Raw genomic sequence first — 19,872 nt, 5'->3', positions numbered from 1 at the left:
CTTTGCTGTTCATGGCAATACACAGTATTGTCTAATTGCTTTGCTGCAGCATATGTTTTGTCTAAAATGTTCCGTTTGAGCTACTGTCTCTTCAAGATCAGACTCTGCTGTCGCTGGACTGCTGAATTGTAAAAAATCGTGGCCGCTCACTCTTTGTGTGCCAAACAAGTCACTTGGCAGGCGTTAAGCAATTGTCTTTCACAGTGATGTAGATAAGTAACAGAGGAAAAGTACAGACTAAAATTTGACATTTTCAGGTAGTTCAGAAGCAAGTCAAGACGTTTCACATGCACAGAAAGAACAGTTTAGTGCATTGAAAGTCAGTGAGAACCCCAAAAGGATTTGGGTTGTTTGGTCCCTTTCGATTGAAATTCATAGGCATCATGTGTAAGTGCGTGCTATGTGTTTATTTTTGTAGGTGAGGCCTGTTGGTGGACGATCCACCCTGCCTCCAAACAGAGATCAGAGGGAGAGAAAGTCCGCATTGGTGATGACCTCATTCTTGTCAGTGTGTCCTCAGAGAGATACCTTGTAAGTTTACCTTTTGCCATTTGGTCCTTGAAGTTTTGCATGAATGAATGAATTTGTGTATTGTATGTGCGTACGCATTATGGGAAGTGCTTGTAGGAGAAAATCAACTTTGCCTCCAAATGTAACAAAATTTCTGATAAGGCGGAGTTTCACTTCACGCTGTACTCACCTCGACACATCTCTCCAGGATCTCTCCTTTTTTCTCGGCATGACTGCAAGACTGCTTACAGCTACATTAAAGAAAATTTGATCTGCACTGGAAATATCTGGTTAAGAGGATTATGATTTCTTTAGACTGCTGCCAGTGCCATTTCAAATCAGCCTCTTCTGTTATCATCCTTGTCACATCCCACATCTCTCTACCATTGATGCTGATTATGTCGTATTACATTTATGAACTGCCCTTTTCAGCAAAAAGCTTATTTAAACATTATACCAACCTTGTCATGAGCTTAGCATCAAAGCACAATGCTATGATAACCCTGGAAACATGTTCACTGTGATTCATGAAGCAGATGACACCAGCCAGGCGGCATTAACCCCCCCACTGTGGCCAGGGCTCTGGCAGATGACCTCTGTCACCCATTTCAGTCTGGTAGTTTGTCCCAGCTGTAAGCCACATAGTGGTATATGGGGACATTCAGCACCTAAGGGCTACAGAGAGACTCTGGGTAGCAGGGATGATCAAGACACAGCTGCCACAAAACTTGTCATCTGAATGCGCAAATGCTGTGTTAAACATATTTATGGCATCACACCCTCCGCAGGCCAAAAACCATCAAACGCTTGAGACATCTGCCAGTCATTCTCACGATTCCCTCATCATTCAACAATAAACTGGAATTTTCTTCCACATCAGGGATTAGTGAGGGTTTAAAACTCCAGCTGAACTCATGTCATCTTCAATTTTCATGATGAATTAATTGTGTTTGACTTAAGATATTGATTTACTGTGAAATAATCATTCTGCTAATTCCTTTTATATTCAAACACTGCTAATTTATCATAAGATCTGTTTCAATTTATCCACCTTTACCCACAAACAGTCTTTGACAACTCAGTCCATGTCTTTTGTTTTGCTGTCTCTTGTGTCGCTTGCAGAAATAAGTAAGTGTTACATGTAATCTTTCCCACAGCACTTATCCATTTCCAATGGCAACATCCAGGTGGATGCTTCCTTCATGCAGACGCTGTGGAACGTCCATCCAATCTGCTCTGGGAGCAACATAGAGGAAGGTAAGATCCAATCAATTCATTTTATTTTAGAAGGGTTTCAATGCAGCTGCTACAGATTACCTCTCTGTTTGGCAGACAGAAGCACACCGAGTGGCAGACTAGAAATAAAGCCTTAAACAAACAATATAATACAAACTATAAGTTTTATTGAAAAATTTAAATGATATTGCTACTGTAAAGTAGGCCTGACATATACGGCTCAAATGATGGCTGGGTTTTCTCACTTCTTTAGGCAAAACCCCATTGTTGAGTTGAGTTCTGTCCTGGTGACTGAGTCCCACATTGCATTCGATGCGTTAATCTGTGTATGTGTGTGTGGGTGTATGATAGAGAAAAAAGTGTTCCGCAGCCTTTAATACTGTGTAGAATAAGAAGTACTATATGGATGTGTGTGTGAATGGTTGAATGTGGCTTGTATTCTCAAAGAACCTTGAGTGGTTTAAAAAAAAAAAAGCCCTTAAGCTGTCAGATGAATGTGGTTTAGAAAATGCAGTGCATCACACTAATTAGTTTCCATAAAGCCCCAGGGATTCAAAACCCCTTTCTTATATTTATTTAATTGTCGGTTATAAATGCATCTGATGATGCAAACATGCATGCTTATTGTATCTGGATGAACCAACTAATTGTGAAAGTGCTCTTTGAATTTATACCACATGGTTGTGAGCTAGATAGTCCATTTATCCAGAGTGCATCACTGAGCTGACTGACAGTGTCAACAAAACTGAAGTCCCTACATTTAAATCTTGTACTTTTCCTCCTCTAATAGGTTACCTGCTGGGTGGTCATGTGATGCGCTTGTTCCATGGTCATGATGAGGTGGTGACCATCCCAGGATCAGATCAGAGTGAAGAGCAGCAGAGGTGCGAAATGCAAAGCAGCTATAAGCTAGGAAACCCAGCAGCACGGTGGGGGCACTTCAATAGCACATATGAGAGCTGTGGGTTCGATGTTGCCTTTGCATCCCTCCCCCTTCATGAAAACCAAAGAGCAGTGTACCACTTGGCTTTTTATGGAGTCAAAATGGATGCTGATGTTAGTTTTACAATGTCTACAATGTAGCTGCAGGGTGTCACCATAGATAAGGTAGGCGGAATAAAAATGACACACAGGGCTTGAAGTGGGTCAAAAGAGTGGGCACAGCCCATACGCGTCAGCAAGACGCCAGTAGATGTGCTGCTTCCTGTTGGACACACACACACACACTCACACACTGTCTATTTTTAGAACAGAGCATGGCAAACACGGGGGCGGAACTAGATGCTAATTTTAGCTATAGCTTTTGTCCTTATGTTGCCCTTGGAATTCAGCAGAAAGCGCTTTCTTTTTAGAGGTCTTAAATTTTTCTGGGGCAGATCAAACACACTCCAAGCTGTCACCATGGGGTGATGAGTGTTTTCTTTTATCTTCGGACCCAGTCACCCATATCACTGATAGACAGTGTAGCGGTAGGTTATCAGGGCACACACGTCTCTGCTTGAGTGATGTGATGCTGTTGTCTGCAGAGTGTATACAGCCCATAGTGTGCTTCTGTGTTAAAGTCAAACATCCTGTGAGTGAATATCAGTGTGACAAATGAGAGCTGCAGTAAGAATAGGTATTCTTCTAAGACAGGAGGAATGACCTTGACAGTGTAAGTGGTGGCTAGACAGTTACAACATTCACAGATGGACCAACAACTCATGTTTTTCTGGCCTCCCCAGGATAGTCAACTATGAGACGGGTAAAGCAGGTGCCAAGGCAAGGTCCTTGTGGAGGCTGGAGCCACTTCGAATTAGGTGGGCTTTGCTATATGACTTCTCACCATTCCTATCTTTCATGCTCTCTTTAATTTAGCATGCTTACATGACACTAAAAATCTTTTACATCTTTTACGTCTTTTTGTAAAAGCAGTGTAAGTGTATGTTGATATAGCCAAATTCCCAATTAAGCTGCTTTCATTCACATAGTTTTATGTTTCCTTTGTCCCAGTATATGCATTTGTGACAAAAAGTCGGCACAACAAGATTACGTGTCAACTCGCTTCAAACACTTTCTGACTGCTGCTCTGCTCTAATAAGTATCCTGATTTTATAACCACAGCGTCATGGGACAAAATCTCCATTTAAGTAGCCTAAACTGTGCAGGAAATTCAGCTGTACTTGTGTGTATGATGAGCTCCCACAGAGAAAGTTGGAAGCAGCAGAAGGTTTTCTCACACAGTCTGAAGCGTGCAGTGTCAGAAAAACTTCAGTCATAACTTGATTCCACTCTGGGGCAAGGGCAATGGTCTAATTATTTGGCCAGGTCGAACTGTAAGACTAGCTTGACTCAACTGTGCGGGTAACTTGTTGATTTTTGAAAACATTTAAATTTCCATTCTATTTATCAGTCTATCGTCTTTTTTTTTTAAACCTATGACTTAACATGGCTTATCTTCTTCAGTCTTTCTCATTTCCCTTCATCCGTCTTCCTTTCACGTCTTTGACCCTGCTTGTTTTACACTGTCACATATGATATTTGTCACATCACTTTGTTTTGAACTTCCTAAACAGAAAAAAACATGCATAATTAGAGAAAAGTTTGAAGCTATTTGCTCTGCTTGTTTCAGTCACATCAACATTAGATAATAAACAGCTGGCAGCAATTTTAGATCAACCAATTAGCAGAAGGCATGTAAAATGCATTTTTCTCTCTTTGATTGCTTGTGTGCTCACTTTTAATGTTCTGGCGCTTTAACTCGACAGCTGGAGTGGGAGCCACATCCGCTGGGGCCAAGCCTTTCGACTACGACACCTGACCACTGGTCACTACCTGGCCCTGACTGAGGACAGGGGGCTGGTCCTCCAGGACCGTGAGAGGTCTGACACGGTCGCCACAGCCTTCTGCTTCAGAGCATCAAAGGCATGGACACCACACACAGATACAAAGGCACAAACACACACAAGGATGTGTGCACATGAGTATCCACTCTTCCTCAAGGTGACCTGTGTTACATGAGATCAGCCAGAGGCTTTCTCATTAAACTGAAAGGATCACCTTTAAACCTTTACAAAAGAACCACCCACAATCATTAGGCTGGAAAATCACCATTTCTATCAAGGACAATGAAAATTACAAGACCTATTGGTGCATTGAAAACTACACCATAGAGGTTAATAGAGTTGAATTTGCCAACTGCAACTGAACCGACCATTTAGCTGTACTTGGTGTAATGGCGTTTCTAGATATGACCACTGATTGTCAACCAATTAGTGACCCTTAAAAAGTGGATTTGAAAGCGTTCATTATACAGTATAATTGAAGTAATTTATCACTGGATTCTTCATGACCACTTTGGTATCCTAATAGCTGGACAAATACAATCCTCAGTGTGATGAGTGGAGCCATAAACAGCAGATGCAGTGGACATTTGTTTGGTGGTTTGATTTAGAACAAATTTGCATGCTGTTTGCATTTCTTTACATTGTGCTAGCATACTCTTGCACTTCATAGGACAGCTTTCTTCATTCTGTACTCCCCTGTGCAGGAGAAGCTGGAGCAGAGCCCCAAGCGGGACATTGAGGGCATGGGGATGGCGGAGATTAAATATGGGGATTCACTCTGCTTCATCATGCACGTGGCCACAGGTCTGTGGCTCTCCTACCAGGCACCTGATGTTAAATCTGCTCGTCTGGGTCCCCTAAAGAGAAGAGTGAGTGGCAACACACACAAGCACGAAACATCTTTATATGTAAAATCGAACAAACGTGAAAAACAAATTCCGTTAATAGATAAGTGAGATTCCTCAGAGCAGATAATTATATCAAGGGTAATGAGTTGATTGGGTTAGGAAGATTGTTGGTTTCTACCTCCGCCTCAAATTAATATAAACCTTGTCCCTTGTCTGCTGTTGCAGAATTGATAGAAACGTGTGTGCAGTTATGTGTTTGACAACGTGTCCTCCATGTAAACACTGCCAGATAGCCTGTAGTGTCAGCACCTGTGTTCCAGACATTGTGTCTCACTGCTAGGGATGCTGGAAACATTGTTTTCATTAAATATTTCCTCTATCTGTCTTTTACTCCCTTTTCCTATATCAACTTATCAAGTGTCTCACCTCATTCTCTCCCTCTCAAGGCGTGTCTACATTCTGAGGGTCACATGGACGATGGGTTGACCCTTCAGCGCTGTCAACATGAAGAGTCCCGCGCTGCACGAATCATCCGCAACACGACACTCCTCTTTAACCGATTCATCAGGTAAGTGACACTACGGTGTGACTCACCTCTGCGCACCGTGATATGATTGCACAAATTACCCAATTAAATCAAGTTACCATTCACATTTGTCTTTAGACACTTTACCAGGGTAATTTGCAAAATATGGGGCCATAAGTACAAGTTACATAAGATAGATATGATGAAAGCAAGTCTGTGATGCCACCACATTACCAAATTATATAGCTCAAGACTTAAAGTTGACCTTCCAAAGTGCCCCAGGCCGTCACACTGTCCAAACTGTTGTAGACTGAGTGCGACCAGTGGAGAGTCCCGCTATGGGCTTGTGAGTTTGAATGAGTGGGGTGCCAAAATACTAGACAGCTCACTCAGTGGAGCAGTCATCTGTCTCCAAATGGCAACCACTGCAGCAGCATCATGACTACGTACAGCCTGCTATGAAAAAGAGATCCGTGGCCCATGAATGGATGCTACCATTATTTGTTACCAAAGTCCCCTGGGTCAGGCTGTGGGGCACGAGTGGTGGAAACATGTGAGAGGCTGTCAGCCTCCCCTGCGGCTGTGACACATACATCTCTGCCCTCACCCTTCCCATGCATACGACAGGAGCTATTTTTAGCAGGCCAGTGGAAATCAGTATTTCAGCATGAATGAATTTGTGGGCTAAACATTGTGTTAGTCATTGCTGCCTATCCTGAAGTCAGCACAGCCTCCCAATTAGAGGGTCTTTATTAGTGGTTCATTGCATTTGTGATGAATGGGAGAATGTTAAAGCTATACCAGATGACAAATCTTTATGGAAAGTGTTTAAATAATTCTGTATATGTATATATATATACTGTTTATATATATGTTTATTTGTCTGTGTCCCCATCACAGAGACCTTGATTGCCTGAGCGTTAAGAACAGAGCACTGGTCGCCCTGCCTGTCGAGGAGGTGCTCCAGACCCTCAATGACCTCATCACCTATTTCCAGCTCCCTGATGCTGAGCTGGAACATGAAGAGAGGCAGATCAAGCTGCGCTCCCTCAAGAACAGGCAGAACCTCTTCAAACAAGAAGTGAGTGTCACCCTCACAAAGGACTGAGTAAACTAGCAGCTCATGAAATATCAATTAATAATATCACTGTCTACTCCGCAGTGCAGCAAAAGTATTACAAACCCTGAGCAAAGAGGTGTGTTTGAGGCAGTTTAGTAAGGGACTGCATGTGGGATTGAGCCCATAGCGGAGGCAAACCTGCAAAAGCAATTGATCCTTTGTGGCATGTTTCATTGCCATCCAGAATTTGGAGGCGCTGCGTATGAATGTGTCAGCAATTTTGTGTTATAAGTTTTCCCCCAAGGCGGGCACGAGTGCACTGAAGCTTCCTGCTAAGCCGCTCGGGCCTAAATTGCTTTCATCAATAATGATATGTCTGCTGCCTTACTGAGGGGCCCTGTGATGTCAACTACCTAAACCGCCCTTTATTCACTCTGGCTAAAACATCATGAATTTGTCAACAAATCTTTGAGACCTCAGATAAGTATGAATTAATAAAATGCTGTATTTGTAATTATTTTTTAACAGATATCCTAAAATATCCATTTGCAAAATTTTAACACAGTATTTAATCTATTTCTCTGTCTTAATATAACAGGCGAAAGTAGACGGCCGCTATCCCACACCTAAGATATTACATCCAGGAGGTCAATTTGTCACTGTAACCAGCTGACTCATGATTTTCCGCGGCATTACAAATCACCTGCAATTTCCATTTTGTCTTTTAACGCCATCCATTTTGCACATCTGATCACTGTAGATATTTCTCTGCAGCATAAATCACTATGACACATCCACCAAATGGTCCAGCAGAGAGCTTCGTTCAGGATGGTCAGCCGATTCAAAGTGGGAGACAGATTCCACCAATTAGGCTTTTATACGAACAAGAGTTTGTTATTAATGTGAGATGCCTCGATATATAAGATTATTACACAGCTAAACTGCAAAGTAAATTAAAAAAAATCTTTCCCCTCTCATTTGTGTGTTCTCATTTTTTGGAATAAGTGTAATAAATACAGTATTACACCAAATGACATTCAATGATATTTTTGGTCTTGCTGTAATTCCATTGACTAGTATGGCAATAACGTCCTTCTATCTATGAAGTTTTTATTTCAGTTTCTTGTTCTGTTGCAGCAACCACAGCTTCCCGCCTGCTGGTCATAGAGGTGTACTGTCTCCTCTCGCGTTAAATCTCATGTTTGAGAAGGACTGGCAAATTCCCAGTGGGTCTTAAATCCAGTGAGGAAAGTTTCCACGTATTTGTTGGTCCACACTTGCACATATTCAGCAATGGTGGTCATGTTCTCGTCTACTAAACATTTGCCATGTCGCTTAGCATTTGTAATTCTGAACACTTCAGGAAGGTTGCATGTGTGGACTAGATGCCACTGGTTGATAATTGCTGCCTTACTCGCCTCATATTTAGTTTTTCTCAAGTCCTGTGGTTGCTAATTTGCACCTCTTCTTCCCCTTCATTTTTTGTCTGGCCCTGTTGGCAGCAAAAGCATCAATAGTTTAGCTAATTCACAAGAGTTGTCTGCCAGGATAGCAGCTAAAATGTTCTGACCTTTCAGTGTCAGTTAGATAGTTTACTTTCCCTCTCAGCAATGTAATACGCTTATTTGTTAGATGTTGTTGGTTACGCTTATTCCTTGCTTCACTAATATGTATGACGTGAAAAGAATTCACATTTTACAGTTTGAAGCCAGAGAATGTGTATAGAAATAACAAGAAGTGACTTAATTTGCACAGGGTGTGTATGTGACTGTCTTTCCTTGAGCAACAGAATTCTGTTCACGTGTTGGGTGACTGTGTGGTTTTTTTCAGGGGATGCTGACTCTTGTGTCGAACTGCATTGATCGTCTGAACGTCTACAACAGCGCGGCCCACTTTGGGGAGTGTGCTGGGTCAGAGGCTGGAGCAGCCTGGAAGGACATTCTCAACCTGCTCTATGAGCTGCTGGGTAATAAGCCAGTAAAGCACGTACCACACACGTGTGTAAATGTACAAGCACACACATATAGACTAACTACTGTAATGAATCTCAGAGGTGAGTCTTTTGCAGATAACGTAGTTGGCGGTGGGGTGATTCAGCTCTGTCCTGACCTGATAGTTAACCAGTCATTTATGTATATTGATTATATTAATGTATACAAAACTCTGTCCAGTTTATGTGATGTTCTTCTTGGGCATCAGCCCACACCTTCAGACAAACACAAAAACATTGGCACAGTTTACATTTTTTTCACTGTGTTGTTATCTGTTTTGTCTGCTTTTTCCTGCCGCACTCTTTGTGCTCATCTAGTCCAGTGTCATCTCTTTAAACCTTTACACTGCAGCCATATGCCCCATCAGACATAAACATATCTCACTAAAATTACTTGGCAAAGAGAACAATGTTTTGCGCTCTTTTTTTTTTGTTTCTCTGTTTGCGTATCCTGCCGTCAGCAGTGAATGTCGTTTGGACTAGATACATTTAGTGGAATGGCTTCAAAGAGACACAAGATGACCACCACCAAGGGGATTGAACTACCAGAAGGCAACATAGCAGATGTACAAGACAGCTACAAGTACCTTGAGGTCCCACAGACAAATAGCAAACAGGATGAGTCTGCAAGGAAGTCAGTCACAACTAAGAACCTACAAAGAGAGGAGTCAGGTGAATGGGAAGGACAAAGTCTGAGCAATCAAGTCATGTGCGCTGCCAGTTATTAGTTACATCCCTGGTGTAATAACCTTGACGAGGAGATAGAAACCTTAAATATCACGGACTAGTTCTTTACAATACATGCTGGGTTTCACCAAAAGTCTGATCCCCTGAGACTGTACAGGAAGGAGCCCGGGGGCTAGTGAGCATCAGAGCAACTATCCAGGAAGAAACAACAAAGTTTCTGGAGTTCATCAGGAAGATGGCCCCAGTGATGAACAGCTCGGTGAATGCCTCAGGCAGCTGAAACCCAGCCAGGGAGAGGAAGAAGAGGAGGAAACCATCATGGAAGAATAAGCCCCTGTAAGGCATGTGACACCAGCCACTTTGTTAAAGTTGCTGGTCTCTAGAAGTCTTATCAGTTGCTACAAAAGACTGTTCTGAAAGGCACAGAGCAATAGAGGCTGGGGTTAACCACACCAAACAGGACTCCTGGTGCACACTGTGCAAAGAGAGCTCTGAAACAATCCAACACATGGTTGCAGGGCGTAAGATGCAGGCAGGTACGGCATACATGGAATGCCATAACTAAGTGGCTGGGCCGAATGAGGACGTAGAAAAAAATGCTGAGAGGGTAACAGTGGGACCAGTTGTAGTTGGAGCACCCGGGGCCGTGACCCACAGACTGACACCAACAGATTCCAGGATTTTGGCTTAGTTTCTAACATGTGATCTCTCGTTCTAGTGAACTTATTTTAAGTTCACTAGAACTTTTAATATTTTAGGAAAATATAAAAATTTTTACTGTCCTGATATGTAAAATCTTAGAATCAAAAGAGAATGTACTTTCTTTTTGTGTTATATATGTATTTGCCTCATTTGTGAGGAGAGAATTTGTGAGGACCAGAAGCAAAGTTTATCTTTAATTTTGCCTCGCAAAACTCCCTCCACCCTTCAAGAGTGTCCTTCACACTCTTGTTTACAGTGATTTTACTTCTTGGCTCAAATTAGTGTTCCAACCACGTCTCTGTCCCCCTGTTCCCTCCTCCACACACCTGGTGCAGCGCTAAGTGGATTTGGGATGCCTTCCTCCTTTCTTCTCCTTCTGTCTCCATTAGATGACCCTGTCTTTCTGTTTTTTTTTTTTTCTGCCAATACATACATTGTCTGGGTGTGTTTATCTGCTTGTGTCTGTGTCTTCTCCTTGTCACACTCTCTCCAAGCATCTTAGACACCCTCTAAAATTAATATGTATAAGAGTGTCAAAGCTGCACCGCTCCCCTAACTGGCTTTGGCACAAATTTGTGGTCCCCACCTTTGGGTGACATTGTGTTGCTGCTTCGTAAGACATCAAGTTAGACTATACATTGAAACTGATCAATCAAGCTTTTCTTTCCTTTTTACAGTTTGACTTATGCAGATTCTGTTCTTGTGACTTGCAGCAGCGTTAATCCGAGGCAACCGGAACAATTGCACCCAGTTCTCTAACAACTTGGACTGGCTGGTGAGCAAGTTGGAAAGACTGGAGTCTTCTTCAGGTACACGCTTCGTTCTTAAACAAACTGTGCCTCCAGTAAAAGAACTAAGTTCCTTTGATAGCAATCCATAGGTGCCTGTACTGTTGGAGCTTCTATATGCTATATTTATAGTTCAGATTGTACCAGCAGCACTCATTGTTCTCTGTTGATTCGTGTGGACTGGATGTCTCTAACAAGTGTCCTCTGCTGCGTCTCTCTCTTGTGCGGGTGTCAACTAATTGATGAATACTGTGGTTGTGCAGGCATCCTGGAAGTTCTGCACTGCATTCTAATTGAGAGCCCTGAGGCGCTCAATATCATCCAGAGAGGACACATTAAGTCCATCATATCACTGCTATACAAGCATGGGCGCAACCACAAGGTGAGCACTAAGTAGCAGCGCTGCGGTCAAATGTTGAAGCAGGAGACTGTTGCGATATGAAACACGCCTCTGGGCTTTGGTTTTGTTTATAATGATGTTGATGTGCACAGAGAATGTGTTACAGTGGATGCAGCCTTATATATGAAGGTACACATGTTTAAGGTGTTGATGAAAACAACGATGAAAATACAATGCCATGGTAGATTAGACTGAGATAACAGAAAAACAACAAAAACAAAACAATGAAGTATATTCTCAATGGAATGGTTTGAGATTTTTGAGTTCCTTTTTATTTACTTTTTACCTTTATGATTGTGTTTTACAAACATAGAACTAATGAGATCTGGGCTATAACGGCACAATCAGAAGGTACAGTTCATGAAACATACGAGGATCTCGAGACAGAAAAGTCTAGACGATCACAGCGATATCACAGCAAACAGTTTTTGCCAGTATTTCCTCTCATTTCCTCTTTTCAAGTTAAATAATTAAAGTCTTTTTCTCCATTGAGTGAATGGAGCTGACTACTAAAGTCAATGGCAATAGTTGGAGGGTTGCTCTGGAGCCACAATTTTAATATGTGATCATAAAAAGCTTTAAAAGGTGTGTGCAGCTTTCATTTAAACCTTGAAGAATATTTCCGAGGTGCAATGAGGTGAAAAGGAGTCAAAATCACGATCCAGATTTCTGCTACTGAAAAAATTGAAAACACAGCGATTTCCCTAGTCTAATTTCTGCCACACGTGCTGCCTCCTGCACGCTTTAGACAGCCCTTCCCCTGCACCTCCACCCCTGCATTTCCAACCAGGAGAGCACATCTTCAGCAGAAAGGCTCTTGAGATGTGCTTGTGTGAACAGCAACTCCGGATAAAGTCCATACCAAAATTATCTACGTTTTCTCCTGAAAACCTCTTATGTTCATGTGTGAAAACGGCAAAGTTACAGAGCTGCTGGGTCTGATTCTCCCATCTAACTCTTGGCAAGAAATCTGCATACTGAAATACACATTTATTTAGTCAAACAAGGAAGTGCACCAGAGCCAGTGAAACTGTATTCCATGTATTTTTTTTGCATGTACGGTACTCATCTCCAGTTCTGTCCTCATTAGGCTCACTGAGAGCATTCATCGGATGCATATTGATTTCCATGCCAGTTTCCTCAGGGGTTCTTTTGTCAACTCTTCTTCTCCTCAGCTATTAATTGATTGCTTTTACCTTTAACCAGCGTAAACCTCAATTCGTGACAGGGGGGTTTGGGTTGTGGCTCGTCCTGTCGTGAATCAATCTATTTACCAGTGAAACGAGATAAGGAGCAGGTCGCTGGCCTGGGTCATAAATCAGCCTGAGTGTATCATTTCGCTGTGAAAGCAGGAGGAAAAGGTCAATGATGAAGCAGCCTGTCACCCTTGGCTGAGCTTCCCGGCCCGTTTAATTCTACAGCTTTGTTAAGCGAACGTCAAAGGGATATTATTGGACATGTTTTTACCTCCAATAAGTATCACAGAGTAATTATGCAGTGGTTGCATAAAAAGAAGCTGTCCCCTGAGTAGCAACCTGGACAGTTATTAGGGACACAGATAATTAGTCATTTCTAGGAGAGTATGGATTCATATCCAGCTTTTAACAAGGAAAATGAGGTAAATGCGTATTCTGTGGTCTTTTGCTCAGTGTTTTTTCTTATTTTTCCCCCTGACGCCTCTGCTCTCTTTTTAGATTTTGGATGTGCTCTGCTCGCTGTGTGTGTGCAATGGTGTAGCTGTGCGAACCAATCAGAACCTCATCTGTGACCACTTGCTGCCCAAAAGAGATCTGCTGTTACAAACCCAGCTGGTCAATGATGTCCAGAGGTGAGAAAACCATCCGCCCACCATGCCATCCCTCAAATTCACGCTTCCTCGGATATTCTAGTTCATAATTATTTAAGGACATTCCAAAATGATGCTTAAAAAAGCAGTGGTTAATTAGGAAAGTAGTCTCAGTCAAAGATGTAGATTTGCTTCTATCTACATTTAACAGTATCCAAACTTTTTGGGGAATTGGGGGTTTTACTTAATAAGGTTCCAGGTTCAACTCCCAGCTGGGGTCTTTCTGTGTGGAGTGTGCATGTTCTCCCCGTCTATGCGTATGAGTTTTCTCCGGGTACTCCGGCTTCCTCCCACCGTCCAAAAACATGCATGTTAGGTTAATTGGTGACTCTAAATTGTCCTTAGGAGTGAGTGTGAGCGTGTGTGGTTGTTTGTCTCATTTGTCTCCATGTTGCCCTGTGATGGACTGGCGACCTGTCCAGGGTGTACCCCGCCTCTCGCCCGATGACAGCTGGGATAGGCTCCAGACCCATGTGGCCAGTGTTGGTCATGTAGCCTTAAAAACATGCTCTACAAACTGGAATGTGGACTGTGCAGACTCAGCCATATGTAACATTCAGACCATGAGACACTGTATGCTTAGATCATACTGGGCTGTTATATCTTCTATTTTTCTTCATTATTGTCTTTTCTTGTTTTGTTTTTGCCTGCTCAACAGTGAAATGACTTCAACGCCAAATTTAGATTAGATACAAACGATCATGTCTTTGGGCTAAACTTTTGCATTTGTTTTTTTTTTTAGTGAGAAATTAAATATTTCAACTCGATTTCTGAAAAGCTCTTTGCTCCTCTGGGGGACATTTAATGATTTCACATTTCACTTCCTTGCCAGTATGAGACCAAACATCTTCCTCGGGGTGAGTGAGGGCTCAGCTCAATATAAGAAGTGGTACTATGAGCTGATGATCGATCAGGTGGACCACTTTGTGACCAGCGAGCCCTCCCACCTCAGAGTGGGCTGGGCCAACAGCAAAGGCTATGCACCCTACCCTGGAGGAGGTGAAGGCTGGGGGGGCAATGGAGTAGGGGATGATCTCTACTCATATGGTTTTGATGGCCTCCACCTCTGGTCAGGTGAGTTATAGGGGAGGGTATTTTAGTTATTATGTGTGTGTGACTGAGATCATTACACTCAAACATATCACAGTTGAGCAGTAACCCTGGGCTATGGCCAGGTCACATCTAGACAGAATCAGAACCCTGCAGGGGTGCAAGGCTCTGCTTGCCCAGAGTATGTGAAGCTGTAAAAAAATGTGTTTCAACTTGTGTGTTTGACAGGTCTTTGCCAGCATCACTCTCCAGGTGGCATTAACATAAGCGTGTGTGTGCTAAACAGGTCGTATCCCACGGGCGGTTGCGTCTCTGAACCAGCATATCCTGACCTCAGAGGACGTGGTGAGCTGCTGTCTGGACCTGGGAGCGCCCAGCATTTCCTTCAGGATTAACGGACAGCCCGTCCAGGGCATGTTTGAAAATTTCAACACAGACGGACTCTTCTTTCCTGTCGTCAGCTTCTCTGCAGGGGTGAAGTGAGTGTTTTTTACATTCTCCTTTGTGGGGATCTGTGGTCTGTCTTTAGTTTTGTTCTCTACAAGTGACATGGAGTTTTATCTAGTTGATATTAGGTGCTTTTGCAGAAGGTAAACATTTATATACCATAAAAAACTCAAGGGTGTCTTTCGCAGTGTGTTTAGGTTTATTGTCCATCTGTAGTATAAAGTGCCATCTAATCAACTGTGCTGCATCTGTTTGACTCTGATCAGACAGAATATCCCTGTACATGTCAGTATTCATTTTATCCGCTGACACATAATCTCTGGTGACCCAGTGCAATAAGAAGCTCACGTGTCTGTGCCACCACACTACTTCCATATGTTTTACAGATTATGTTTTATGCTTCAGAATGCAAGCTATTCAAAGCTCTTTCCATACTTTTTTCTTCCTGTCATTCTGTTTTAGCTTGATCTTAGTTTCATCTGTCCAAGTTATCCAATAATTTGCCACATTCTGTTCTTAAGGCTCATGAATGGGTTTACATGTAGTGGTGAAACGTCTGCATTTGCCTTTTTATGGTAGACTAGGATAATGATTGCTTTCCTCCTGGAGTGGATGATGAATACTACACAGCAGCGAACCATTTGTCGTTTGGATCCTACTTTTTGTTCATTTTTATGAAAGTTGTCATCATCAGATGTTTCCTCTGTGTCTGCAAGTTCACCTTATATTACTGCAGCAAACATTTGAAGGAAAATCTGTTTCACTTTCATTTGGAGCCCTACTCGCAGCTTGCTGGTTGTCAACTCCCAAAATGCATATGCCACACTTGGACTCAACTCCAGACCTTTTTAACTGCTAAACTGGTGAAGAAAGAATTGAATGTTCTCACCTGTCAACTGTGAATTGTTCAGTTACAGCAGAGCCTCTGAAATTGCTGTTTTCTGCAAATGACAAAAAATTATTCTTAGTCACACTCTTCAATCTTGAAGGGAAAAGAAAAAATGAAAATTTGATTCTTAAGCCCATATTTTCCACAACGTAGTGACATTAAAAGATTTAAGATAGAAACAGCTGGAATCAGTCTATTTCCAACTATTTCAAAATCTAGAAGTACATGTGAAATTTATTTAATCAATTTTCTTTTTTTTTTCAGGTCTAGTGTATACACTTCAAAGCATTTACATTAGACACAGGTTAAAAACACGACAGTCTTCATTTTCCTCTTGGTTGTCATGGTGACCACAGATAGAGTGATTGACAAGCCTTTAAAATGGAATTTCAAGCTCCAGCAGTTTTTCCATGATCGACTTTGCTTTTGAAGAGCACAGCAGCAATATGTATCAACAGCTTTCATTTTGAGACACTTGACACCAAGAGATGAGTATGATTTTATTTTGTCATGTAAACCATCAGAAACTGAATTAATTACTTACTCCCCGACAGAAAAATCCATTCATGAATAAGTAATAGCATATCTTCTAGTGTGGGAGCTTACATGTGATTAAAGCAACGTCTTTTTTTTCCAAATATGCTTTCCCTTTTGACTTTTACTGTTAACCTGTATTAGTAATTGAAAAAAAAAAAGAATGAATGAATGATTTTCTAATGTCAAGTATCGCTTATTTATTGAAGCTTGTGTATTACTACTGTTTGACCAACTAGATCACTTTGGAAAATTCCCTAATTTACAAAACTTGCATATATGCTGTCTGCATCTTAAAAAAAATTAAATAAAAAGTTAAGAATAATAGAGGACTGCAGTACATTAAGATACTTTCTTTTTTTTATTGAATAGAAATTGAATAACAACACTAGTCCTGAAAGACACAGCATTTCTTTTGAGAAAAGCTACAAATGAATAAGCCTTCAGTACTGTAACTCACGTACTTGTAAATTTGTAGAATTTAAACAGTCACAGGTTCTCTCCCTTGTGTATTTGCAGCAGTGTAATATCGTTAGTTGCGTCCCTAAATGTTCTGTACTAGCAGTTGATCTCATTAGCATAGTGAGGTAAACTGTATCCTACTTTCATCTCAGTTAGCAAGTTCAGCGCCAAGTAGTTTTCCAAAACATTACTATGCTTCTGTACTAACGATGCTAAGATTAGACATATTTTTGCAAAGAACAAAGTGACTGTACACGCTCCACTCTGCATATACACTTTTTACAGTGGTCACATTCTAAAGCATAGTCACAAACTCTCTGTGGGTCATATCACTGACAGGGAATCATTTTGTATAAATCTTCAAAATGTAGTTTTTTTGTTTTTGACCTTTGCCTCAGTACATTATGTACATAGTTTTATATGAACATTCTGACAAGTTGTCAGCAACTCTCGCAGACAAAAACAATGGGAGAAGCAACTGTAACCTGACTAGTTTTATTTAATTCAGACTTGATGTTGAGCCACAAAAGTCACACAAGTCTGAAACTGTAGGCTGCATCACTTAAAAACCGACAAAACACGACTGAAGACCTGATTTGTGTGCTCAAAATAAAAAAAAGATAAATCTCATTAAATCAAATGTTGCCACTGATTGATAAGATTGCCCACTTCAGTTTGCCAGTTCCAATTTTCAGTGTTCTAGTTCAGTATTTCCTGTGCAAAAATGACTCCATGTGACCAGCCTTGAATGTTAGGTTAGACACCACCGTGCTTGTACTTGGAACTGACCCAGTGAAAAGGTGAACATCTCCATGGATTTAAACGTGCCAGAAAATGACATCCACACAACTTGACTGCTCAATAATTGAGAGCTGCAGACAGAAGGAGCCTGGTTGCATCACCTCTACTACTCGTAAAGTTATTTTGGGCAGCCTCTGGAGACCCTTTTTCAGAGCTCAACCTGCCCCTGACGGAGCAGAACTGAATGAAACAGATAAAGAGTTGAGGAAAAGTTGATTAAGTTGATCGGTGACTGATTTTCTTTTCACTGGCTGCTTTTTTTTCACGAGTAGCTACCTGTTTTAATATATTTGATATTTACACAGCCTTTTCCCACATTGATTTGTTCACCCTAGTTTTTTTTTCTCTTCCCTCATTTTCCGGACAAACATCTTCTCTCATTAGGGTGCGTTTCCTGTTGGGGGGCAGACATGGTGACTTTAAGTTCCTGCCTCCATCTAGTTATGCTCCATGTTACGAGGCTCTTCTGCCCAAAGAGAAAATGAAGGTGGAGCCAGTGAAAGAATACAAGAGAGATGTGGAAGGAGTCCGAGATCTGCTGGGCACCACCCAGTTCACATCGCAGGCCTCCTTCATCCCCACACCTGTGGAAACCAGCCAGGTAAGCTCACAGGAGGAGTGTGAATTGGTGATTCATACAACAAAGATCTCAATGATATGCGTTCTGCTTTAGATTGTCATGCCACCTCATTTGGAAAAGGTTCGGGACAGGCTGGCTGAGAACATTCATGAACTATGGGGCATGAATAAGATTGAGTTGGGCTGGACATATGGCAAGGTAAGAAATAGGCTCACTGTTTCTTTGCTCTTGCAACAAGATCATCACTTAGGTGGAAAGATAAAAAAGCATAACCCATACATTTTGCCATGTTTGCAAATAAATAAAGATCATGATTACACATTTTCTCAATGGAAAAAGTCAGCTTGAAATGCATTATGAGTAGTTGCAGGATGTAACCATCGCAGAAGCCTGTACATCATCTTGCTTTCTCTTTTATAATTTGCGGTTCACACCAAAAAGAGGGTAAGTGAAAAGAACACTCTCATTTTTCATGTTCAATTCTTTTCATATTGCTCATTTAGATGCTTCACTCCAGTTTGTTTGTTTGTAGCAACGTCATTGTGTTATTGAGTGTTTTAGAATAAGTCATGAGTTAGAATCGTTGCACCCATGAGCAGAACAGGATGTTTGGCAATTTCGATGCTGCAATAAACCAAGAGCAAAGTCAGAATTGTAATAGTCTATCTTGATTTATTCTTCTTTTAGAAGAAAAGCTTTGGGGTTGTTTAATTATTTCTTCAAAGGCTGTCATTCAAATGTAAATCCAAGGGATGACTCATCATCAAAATTTAAAGTGCAGGACTACAGGTGACTATGAGTCCAATTTGAGAGGCCCGTTTACACTGAGAGAGCCAATTACATGTGATGTTATATAATTAAACACATTTAGTCCCATTGTTATTTTTTAGATAAACAATTTTAGAAGAGTTACAGTGTATATGCTAAATGTGAAGCTAGAGCTGAAGATGGTAGGCTTAGCAAATATTGGAGTGAACCGCTAGCTCGAATACCCACAGGGGCTAAAATCAGCCAGCTGGTGCCTCTAAAGTGGTCTCAATAGTACCTGCATTAGGTGTTTATTTATTGGTTTAAAAATCCAAATGTAAACCAAAATTTTGTGACTATAAAGGGTTTTATGAATTATAGGCTATCAGTGGTAAGTTTATTTAGTAAGAGAGGCAGAAGGAAGCAGCTGGCCTTGCTCTTTCAGAAGTATGACCACTGTTTCTCAGAGGAAATGGAAGCTTTTCAGAGTTTAAGTTGGAGCAACAAAGGGGACGAGATGTTAAGTATTGAAGATTTCTGGTGTAAACGTGTTCTTTTTAGGAGCCAAGCCACAAGTCTTCTGGATCAAGCTAAAATAGGCCAACTGACAAGTTTTCTCATTTAACTGAAGGCAAGACAGATATTTGAGAATTTCTTAATACAAATCAAATGAAAAACAGATTTTTACTCGCAAAGTATAAAGTAAAAAATATTAATAAACATGCAAAAGATTCATGACTTAGAACTTTTTGGTTTATTGTTAATAAGCCACAAAACAATGCCAAAGTAACCTGTTTGGAGCAAAACCAACAACGGTCTGGAACTCAGCTCTTATGTCTATAATACAAACATAGATTTGAGAATCCTCCCTCCACTGACACTGACTGCTTTTATACAGACCTTTACTCTTAACAAAGCCAAAACACAACATTTATTCATTAATA

The 19,872-nt window shown here is 41.3% G+C and overlaps 1 protein-coding gene across 1 annotated transcript in view; it reads left to right on the top strand.

Annotated features, from left to right (window-relative positions):
* LOC140270717 (ryanodine receptor 3-like) overlaps positions 1-19,872 on the top strand; it is a 104,928-nt gene that overhangs the window by 30,521 nt on the left and 54,535 nt on the right. The window contains exons 6-21 of the mRNA XM_072365913.1: positions 419-531; positions 1,668-1,767; positions 2,537-2,630; positions 3,471-3,545; positions 4,494-4,650; positions 5,276-5,440; positions 5,866-5,987; positions 6,846-7,026; positions 8,836-8,971; positions 11,098-11,193; positions 11,436-11,554; positions 13,267-13,400; positions 14,251-14,492; positions 14,755-14,947; positions 17,986-18,202; positions 18,275-18,379. Of these exons, the coding sequence (XP_072222014.1) occupies positions 419-531; positions 1,668-1,767; positions 2,537-2,630; positions 3,471-3,545; positions 4,494-4,650; positions 5,276-5,440; positions 5,866-5,987; positions 6,846-7,026; positions 8,836-8,971; positions 11,098-11,193; positions 11,436-11,554; positions 13,267-13,400; positions 14,251-14,492; positions 14,755-14,947; positions 17,986-18,202; positions 18,275-18,379 (2,249 nt within the window). The remainder of the gene's footprint in view (positions 1-418; positions 532-1,667; positions 1,768-2,536; positions 2,631-3,470; positions 3,546-4,493; positions 4,651-5,275; positions 5,441-5,865; positions 5,988-6,845; positions 7,027-8,835; positions 8,972-11,097; positions 11,194-11,435; positions 11,555-13,266; positions 13,401-14,250; positions 14,493-14,754; positions 14,948-17,985; positions 18,203-18,274; positions 18,380-19,872) is intronic.

Source organism: Leuresthes tenuis, unplaced genomic scaffold, assembly GCF_036924035.1.
Source record: "Leuresthes tenuis unplaced genomic scaffold, fLeuTen1.0.hap1 SCAF_15, whole genome shotgun sequence".
Lineage (NCBI taxonomy): Eukaryota > Metazoa > Chordata > Actinopteri > Atheriniformes > Atherinopsidae > Leuresthes > Leuresthes tenuis.
This window is presented reverse-complemented; position numbering and strand designations above follow the sequence as displayed.